The 9046-nt window shown below is 57.5% G+C and overlaps 1 protein-coding gene across 1 annotated transcript in view; it reads left to right on the top strand.

Annotated features, from left to right (window-relative positions):
* MYOCD (myocardin) overlaps positions 1 to 9034 on the top strand; it is a 24842-nt gene extending 15808 nt beyond the window's left edge. Inside the window, exons 6-11 of the mRNA XM_029960051.1 lie at positions 187 to 312; positions 788 to 1047; positions 1395 to 1548; positions 2646 to 3596; positions 7330 to 7387; positions 8036 to 9034. Of these exons, the coding sequence (XP_029815911.1) occupies positions 187 to 312; positions 788 to 1047; positions 1395 to 1548; positions 2646 to 3596; positions 7330 to 7387; positions 8036 to 8598 (2112 nt within the window). The 3' untranslated portion in view covers positions 8599 to 9034. The remainder of the gene's footprint in view (positions 1 to 186; positions 313 to 787; positions 1048 to 1394; positions 1549 to 2645; positions 3597 to 7329; positions 7388 to 8035) is intronic.
* Positions 9035 to 9046: the final 12 nt, after the last annotated feature.

The raw sequence follows: 9046 nt of genomic DNA, 5'->3' as shown, positions 1-9046 counted from the left end.
GGACTGGGATAGCCTGGGGGTGTGGGGATAGTTGGCTGAGATAGACCTGAGGGGACTGGGACGGACTGAGGCATCTGTGGGGACTGGGGACAACATGGGGTGAAGAAACGGGGTAGCAGGTACCCCTGTCGAGGCTGGGCAGCCCCTGGCACCAGCCCTACAGCCCCTCTCACCTGTCCCTCGCAGGATCATCCCCCCAGTGCCGATGGCCACGCTCCGGACACAGCCTCGGGGCAGGGCAGCCAGTGTGACAGCCCCAAGCAGACGGGGGGGCAGGACAGCCCCACGCTCCCCGTGCCCTCTGCAGTGAAGGTAATCAATGCCTGTGCCTCCGGCTGCATCCCAGCCTGGAGTGTCCCCATGCTGCACTCCACCTGTGTGAGAGGCCTTAAAGGCTTTGAACAATGCAGGCAGACAAACCTTATGCCAAAACTATAATTTGATTCACTGTGTAGTGGTACAAGGTACAGCAATATGCCTTTTGGCAGAGGCAATTGCTTGAGTCCTGCACTGGAAACATCCCCTGGGCTGAGAGCAGGAGGAAATGTGAGGAGCACTGGAATACCTTCCAGGCAGGGATGGTCATTCTTCATCTCGTGCTCTCCAGCACAAATGAGAAGGGACAAAGTCCCGAGGGAGTCCCCCACATCCAGGTTCAGCAGCTCTTAGAGCTGGAGTGTCAGAGTACCAGCAGGAGCTGCCCTTGTTTTGTCTCAGGCCTCTGAGGTCCCGTGGAGGGTGGCAGGAGCTCTTTTCACAGCTCATTCCTTTCCTTTTTGACCAACAGTCCAAATCATCCACTGATAGCAAGAACCGTCACAAAAAGCCCAAGGACACGAAGCCCAAAGTGAAGAAGCTCAAGTACCACCAGTACATCCCTCCAGACCAGAAGGCAGAGAAATCCCCTCCACCCATGGATTCTGCGTATGCCAGACTGCTCCAACAACAGCAGCTCTTCCTGCAGCTCCAGATCCTCAGCCAGCAGCAGCAGCAGCAGCAGCAGCAACAGCACTTCAGCTACTCCGGGATGCACCAAGGACAGCTAAAGTGAGTGGCACTGTGACAGCAGCAGGGTTTAGTCCTATCTCTGTCCAAACTTTCCCCTGCCTAGTACCCATTTGTGCCAGAGCAAGGGGGTAGAGGCATGCCGGTGAAACATAAAAGCTTGGGAACAGCACAGACTGTCCATTCTGGCTTTGTGGACTGGCCGGGGCATCTGCAACCTGCTGGTGGGAGACCAGCAACCTCCTACAGCCCAGCCTGGTTTTCCTTGGGGTGGCCATCCATAGGCCTCATACAGGAGACAGCTCCTAAGGGAGCATAGGGATGGGATGCTGGTCACAGAGACCTTGAGGGGACCAACAAGTTACCCCAAATCTCCTTTGTTATTTCAGGCAATCAAATGAACAAATGGTCAAAAGTTCAAATTCTTCATCAACTTCTGTCAACAACACCCCTCTTTCTCCAGTGAAAACCACCTTTTCAGGCCAGACTTGTGTCTCATCTATCAAGCCAGGCCCTCTGCCATCCAACCTGGATGATCTCAAAGTGAGTGCAAACTTTGTCACAGCAGGAGCAGAATCTCACAGCCTGAGCATGCAGTGGAGTGCCACAGGCTGGGAGAGAGCAAGTTACAGGTCAGCACACCCCACCCACTGTGCTCTCAGCAGCCCAGGAGTACAGCACACCACACTGGGGCAGGGCTTGGGCACCATGGTGGTACCTCAACATGAGGGCTTTCTGCTCTGCAGGTCATGAAGGGCTGCACTGCTCCAGTGCGTGTATCAGCAAAGCTTAGGTCTGCCTTGGGGAGGCCGCAGGCGAGGCCAAGGGCAAGGACTAAAGGATGATCTGTGCTGCTGCTCCTGCAGCTCCTGTCTCCATACCTTCTCTGGTTTTATCGTGAACATCAGGGTACTCTAACAGACCAGCTGGAAGGTCAGCGTGGCCTCCCCTTAGTGACTCAGTGGTCCCTGCAGCCAGGCCAGCTCAGCTCTCTGCAGAGCAGGTATCTCCTGCTGCATGCACTGCTTTGAACATCTCTCATGTAGGCAAGACAGGGCACAAGGGAGAAACACATCAGCAGTTCTTTTATACTTTGCTAATCGACCCTCAGCCATGGGGAAGGTCAAATCCTTCTAGGAGCAGAGACCTGGGGGCAGCATTCATTGTTAGAGGTAGAAATAACATGAGTTTGGCCACAGCAATGCCACAGCTCAGGTGACTGTATCCTGTGCAGATGCCTGAACATGGAGCATGTGGCTCCAAGCTATATGATCAGATTCTCTGAGCTGTCAGCTGGCTTCTGGTCTGTGTGAAAGTCCCCTGCTCATGGAGAAACCTCCTGCTAGGAAGGGAATCTTGAGTTGCCTCCATGGTCCAAGGGCCACTGCTGGTTCCTGGAGAGTAGTCACAGTTCCTGGAGGAAGAAGGAAGGTTTTCCTGTTCGGAAAGGTGGAGGTTCTGCAGAATGTGCAGTGGTCAGGCCTGCACAGGGTGACTGGTGAGACAGTGAAGCACCCGGGAGGGCAGAGCTTTAACACTGGGAGCTGCAAGCCTGTGATCTGGGCCTTCTTGTTAGAAGTGTTGGGTTTCTAAAGGACTCATCTGCCACTGAGACTGATCAGGAGTGACTTTCCTTCTAGGTGTCAGAGCTGAGGCAGCAGCTCCGAATACGAGGTCTGCCTGTGTCAGGTACCAAGACAGCACTGATGGAGCGTCTGCGGCCCTTCCAGGAGTGCGGCAGCAACGCGGTGCCAAACTTCAGTGAGATCACCACCGTCACCTTCCCAGTCACTCCAACAAGCACGCTGTCGAGTTACCAGTCGCAGTCCTCCACCAGCATGTTATCAAATGGCTTCTACCACTTTGGCAGCACCAGCTCCACCCCACCCATCTCACCCGCCTCCTCTGATCTCTCTGTGAGCGGCTCTTTGCCAGACACGTTCAATGATGGGCCCATGTCTTCCCCGCAGTTCGGTCTCCAGCCATCTCCAGTTCATGGCAGTGCTGAAGAAAGCCTCATGAGCAGCATGAACGGAGGGAGCATCCAGCTGGAACTGGAAGGAATTGACACAGAGAAAGACAAGATGCTGGTGGAGAAGCAGAAGGTCATAAATGAACTGACGTGGAAGCTGCAGCAAGAGCAGAGGCAGGTGGAAGAGCTGCGGATGCAGCTCCAGAAGCGAAAGAGAAGCAATGGCCTTGAGGAGAAGCAGCAGACTGCTCAGCATTTCTTTAGTGTCCCCATCAAGCAAGAAAATGCTGTGTCCAGCTGTCCATTTGCATCCAAACAAAAGACCTCGAAAGGCCAGGCAGGCAGCTCGGACAAGCTCGGTAACCGTGCGGTGCCGCAGGTGCCCCACATTGTAAACAGCCACTGCTTGGAGCCTGCAGGGCAAAGCACCATCACCTCCTCGACATTCCTGAGCCCGCAGTGCTCCCCCCAGCACTCTCCCCTCGGGGCTGCCAAGAGCCCCCAGCACATCAGCCTCCCGCCGTCCCCCAACAGCCACTACCTGCTCCCGGTGTCCCCCGTGCCCGCGGACGGGCACAGCGGGTCCCCGACCGGCAGCTCCTGCCTCCGCACAGCACCGGTGAGTGTGAGAGTGAACCCAGCCCCCCTCGGGCACACACAGCCCACTGCAGGCCTGGCCTGTCAGCCCGGGACTGATGGAACTTGGGCTGGGCACCCAGGGGCCGTCGCAGCACGTGGCACTGCCTGGAAAGGAAGAGAGTTTCCCAGATGGATGGGTTGGAAGCTGATGGCACTGCAGGGTTCTTTGCAGGGTATGTCTTGGGGAGCCTTGCCTCAGCACCCAGTTGCCCTGGGGGGGCCACAGCACAGCTCCCATGCCCCATGGAGCCCTAGAACAGCTCCTGCTGCCCTAGGGAAGCCCTGGCACAGCTCCACTCTTCACCAGAGGACCCCAGCACAGCTCTCTCTGCTGATAGTTGAGCACTGGCAGAGCTCCCTGTGTCCTGGGAGACTCCTGGCAGATCATCCTCTGCCCCGTGGAGCCCTGGCACAGCTCCTTCTGCCCTGGGGAGGCCTGGCATAGCACCTTCTGCCCTGGGGAGCCCTGGCACAGCTCTCTCTGCCCCTGATTGAGCACTGACACAGCTCCCTCTGCCCCTGGAGGGGTCCTGGCAAAGCTCCCTCGTCCCTGGGGAAGCATTGGCAGAGCTACTTCTGCCCTAAAGGAGCCCAAATCCAGCTGCCTCTCCCCTCAGGGGGAGTCCTGGCACAGCTGCTTGTGCCCCATGGAGCCCTGGCACAGCTCTGTACACAGCAGGGAAACACCAGCATGGATCCCTCAGCTCCTGGGAGAGCCCTGGCACAGTTCCTACACCCCTGGGAGACCCCTCTGCAGGGTTGCAGGGCTTTCCAGCATCTTGCCAAGCCATTGTGGCTCCCAGCAGTGTGTGAGGGATTTTCACCACTGGCTTGGAGGAAAGCAGTTATCCCGGGAAACCTTTTGTCAGAAAGCTAAAGCAGGGCCTGCAGTTGGGGTATGCAAGATAGAGCTCATGCCTCCCCACCAGGCCACCAGCCCAGCAGGGTCTGCAGCATCCACCACTCCTCACTCAGCCCTCTGGACAGGTATGAATGCCTGGGGAGGAGCACACACTGCCAACACAAAAAGCACCAGAAAGTTCTTCTGATCACAGCCCAATTCACCCCAGCTGCCTCCTGGGGATCCCCAGGGAGGAGCTCTACCTTTCCCATGGCCTGTCCCACTTCAGGGTGCCAGGTGAGCACACAGGCCTCAGAGAGGGGCACGGCAGGGCCAGGCTGAGCACACACAGCCGCGGAGGAACAGCCCAGCCCAGAGCAGGGTCATCCCAACCGTGTGCCCCAGGGTGCAGGCACTGTGGGCAGCCCTGCACGGCGGCACAGCATGGGCACGGCACCGTGTCCAACCCTCCAGCAGTGCCATGGGCAGTTGGCACCAGCACAGCCAGTGAGGTGAGAATGGGCAGTGATTTAGGGCAAGGAGGGGCAGAGACAGGGCTGCCAGTGGGATGGGCATGGAGGGCAGTGGGGTTGGAGTGAGGCAGGTGGCGAGGCTGCTTCAGGGGTGAAGAGGGTGATGTGAACACAGGTTTGGGTGAGCTGAGCCATGAGGAGGATGAAGTGGGCAGGGGGCAAAGAGCAGGGAATGCAGGGGGTGACCCCAGCAGCGGGGCTGTAGAGGTGAACTGAGCACTGGGGCAGAGCTGTGGGAGCAGTAGGCAGTGGGACACAGTACTGTGAGATGATATTCCAGAGAGGCATTGGGGCTGCTCTGGAAAGCTGGGCAGTGGTCAGTGAGTGTGAGGAGGGAGCAGTGATACTGTGGGGTCATCTCCAGCTTCTCCCTCCCAGCCTGAGAGGAAGGGGCATATGGAGGGGATGGTCCCATGGTGTCCTGCAGCTCATCTCAGCTGTGACACCACCATCCTGAGCATTCCTCTGCTGCCTGCAAGACACTCCCAAGGGTGAGGGTCCTTCTTCAGCAAGAACCACTCTGTGCCCAGCACTGGAGTGCTGTTCCTCAAGAGCCAGAGACGGTGTTCCTTCCAGCTGCTCTCCACAGAAGGGTGGCCAGGATGTGCGTGGCCAGGCCGAGTGACCTCACTGCTGCCCTGGATCCACCCCTGGATCCAACCTGCAGGGGTGATGCTGCTTCCCCTGGTGTTGGCTCTCATGGGACAAGGCAGTGGGGAAGGACACACAAGGGCCTAGAAGTGATGGGGACAGCAACTGGCAGGCACTGGACCTTCAGAAGAGGTCTCTCCTGGAATGGGAGCCTGGCAAAAAGCTGACAATCTTATGCAGGTGTTTGGCACAGGCGAAGGTTTCCCTCTGTTGCGTGATCTTCCCTGGCCTGGGCTCTGTGAGATGCCCCCAGACAGGCAGTGATGGAGAGGGGCTGGGACACAGCTTGGGAGGTGCCACATCAGTGGCCAAGTGCAGCCAACCACCAACAGCCCCTCTCTGTCTTCCCCTTGCCCTGCACATCCCTGGCTGGGCCAAGCACCAGGATGCTCTGGGGCACCATTCCCATGCTCCAGCAGTAACCAGAGGCCAGCCTGGCCCTGGGACTCAGAACCAGGCTGAGGGAGTTAGTTTACCTGCCTCTACCCTGCTGGAAGACCAGGCATTTTGTTTGTTTGACCCACAAAATAGTTATTTTTCCTGGCCCCAGCCTGACCTTAACAGGGATGAGAGAGCTGGGCCTCCCTCTGTGCCTCCCTGTGCACTGACTCCCTTTCCCTGTATTTCCCCAGCAGATGGCTGCGCAGGCAGGTCAAAAGTTTTCTATTCCATCCCCAAGTTTTTGTAAGTCAAGCCCAGCCCTGTCAGAGGTAAAGCAGCCTCCACCCTATGAGGATGCAGTGAAGCAGGTAACTGCATGGTTTTTGTTTTCTACAGGGCTGGGGCTGCCCAGGGTGTCCTTCTGCAGATAGTGGGACTCAGCTACAGGAGTTCCAACCTCTTCTGGGGCCTCTGGGTAGAACAGGCCTGTTTTCAGAGGCATGGGCTTTTTTTAAGGGTTAGCTGCTGACTGGCTGCCATGAAGCAGTCAGAGACCACACTGGGCAAGACAGTGTCTGCTGTGCACACACTGACACCCCTCAAACATCCAGGGTGCTGGTGTATTCCTCTTTGGGGTGCTCAGTGCTGTGTGAAGAATAGACCCTTGAGCATTCCCCAGTCACCAGGAAGCTCACCTTCACTCCTTAGCCCATTAACAGCAGGGGTTGTTAATGCTCTGTGCCATCTGCCCCCTGAGTCTTATCCTGGAGTGCTGTTCCCATGGGAGGACTGTCCATCGCCCATGAACCCCTTCCATGAGAATCTAGCAGCAGCCTCAGTGCCAGGAATGATGGTGGCTTTAGGAATGCAGAGTGGTGCTGTCGCAGTGATGAGAATTGGCTCATGCTGGAGTGCAGGAAGTCCTGCCAGTTTCCAGGCAGGGAGAGGAAGATGCCTGGGCAATGCAGGGAGTGCAGGCAGTGGCAGTGCAAGATGCCAGGGCCAAAATGTCAGTGTGTCTTGGTGGCCCTGGGACAGGGCAGGCTGTGGTGTCCGCTGAGCAGAGGGTTGGTGGCAGAGCAGGGCACCTTGGTCCCTGGATCCACCGTGGTGTCCCAGGTCCCTGCAGTGCCCACCTGAACACCACTGACAGCCTCATGTTGATGTGGCCTCTCTCCTGCATGGGAGGAAGCCATTTGTGGGGACCAGACCCAACTTTTTGGGGATATAGAGCCTTCTACCTGGCTTGTGGCTGGAGAGACTCTCCTCCTAATGCCCTCTACTCTCCTCTTTGTTGTTTGCTGCAGCAGATGACACGAAGTCAGCAGATGGATGAGCTCCTGGACGTGCTGATTGAGAGTGGAGGTATGCACTGCTTCTCTGTTCCCCTCCAGGCCTTCCCCTCCCAGCCAGCATTGGTCCCTGAGCCTCGGTGCGTTCTGTGCACCCCAGCAGAGCTGCCTGAGTTGAACACAGCTTTCATCAGCCCTCCTGTGCCAGCAGCCACTGAGATTGAATCCAAAGGCATATTAGCCCTCCCAGAACCTGTTCCTGTGTGTGTCATCCCGGTGGGGTGGTCTGGGCTTGGCTGTCACCTGTGCAGACTGTGCAGAGAGAAGGGGCAGCAGGGCAACAGCCTGTGCTCAGCGCTGCCAGCCCCCTCCCCACACTGAGCCCCCAGTGTCCCCCACCATTCCCAGTGCTGCCAGTGCCATCTCCCATGTACAGTACTGCTGGTGCCCTCCCCTGTACCCTATCCCAGCCCTTTGGGGACAGCTAGCAGTGCTCATGCCCTAGGGACTGTGTCCAAACCCAGGGGATCAAGGTCAGAAAGCAGGAATGTGCGAGGTTTCCCGTGGCAGGGGGTGGGTGAGCAGTGCCAAGGGGATTGAGTGGGGAGCAGGTCTCCAGGGGGAAGCCCAAGAGTCCAGGTGGAGGACTGTGGTGGTGCCCCTGTGCCCAGCAGTGGTGGGCACTACCAGGGCACCTCAAATCCCTCTCATCTGTTGACAGAAATGCCAGCCACCGCCAAGGAAGATCGGTCCTGCCTCCAGAAAGTACCTCAGATAACAGTGTCTCCAGGGAGCACTGGTGCCTCTCTCCCCAAGCCCCCAGCCCCCTTCGAGCAGGTCCCCCCCACGCCACTGCCCTTTGAGCACTGCCCGGGCAGCAGCGACGCCCACCTCGAGGTGCTGCTGAACAGCCCCCTGGGCAGGGTCAGTGACATGGCCCTGCTGAAGATGGGGACAGAGGAGCCCCACTTTGAGGGGATGATGGAGGGGTTCTCTGGCAAAGCCGCAGATGAACTGCTCAACTCCCAGGAGATTTTACAGACTCCCCTCTCGCCCATGGAAACCCAGCTCTCCCCTTCCCCTGCCGAAGGCTCCAGTTTACAAATGAGTTTCACTGAGTCTCCATGGGAAACAATGGAGTGGCTGGACCTCACCCCCCCCAGCTCTGCCACCGGCTTCGGGTCACTCACCCCCGCGGGTCCCAGCATCTTCAACATCGATTTCCTGGATGTTACCGACCTCAACCTGAACACCAGCATGGACCTGCACCTGCAGCAGTGGTGAAGGGAGGTGCTGGGGGTGGATGCTGTGAGCCTGCAGCAGGCAGTGCCGTGTTTCTGTCGTGCCGGAAAACATGCGGGGCTAACGTGCCTCATCCAGGGGAAACTGGAGTCATTTTCCCAGCATATAAACTTCTTTGAATTTCCCGTCACTGCAAATTGACAGCACAACTCTGATACTTTGGTTTTCCTCCATTGACACATCCCAACAGAGGACACCAGTGCCTGAAAAAACACTTCCTTTGATTGACAAGAACTTCAGTTTTCTTTCTTTAGTCTTTCTCCCCCAGTTTTAGTAGTCACTCTCATGAGAACTGGAGCAGCTTATGACAAGACTGCATGGGGAGATGACCTCACCTGGGTGGCAACAGGAAATCACAGAGCAAAGAGCCCAATGTTGCCCTCTCCTCTCCTCTCCTCTCCTCTCCTCTCCTCTCCTCTCCTCTCCTCTC

This window comes from Manacus vitellinus, unplaced genomic scaffold, assembly GCF_001715985.3.
Source record: "Manacus vitellinus isolate BGI_N305 unplaced genomic scaffold, ASM171598v3 scaffold_24_pilon, whole genome shotgun sequence".
In the NCBI taxonomy this organism is placed as follows: Eukaryota; Metazoa; Chordata; class Aves; order Passeriformes; family Pipridae; genus Manacus; species Manacus vitellinus.
This window is presented reverse-complemented; position numbering and strand designations above follow the sequence as displayed.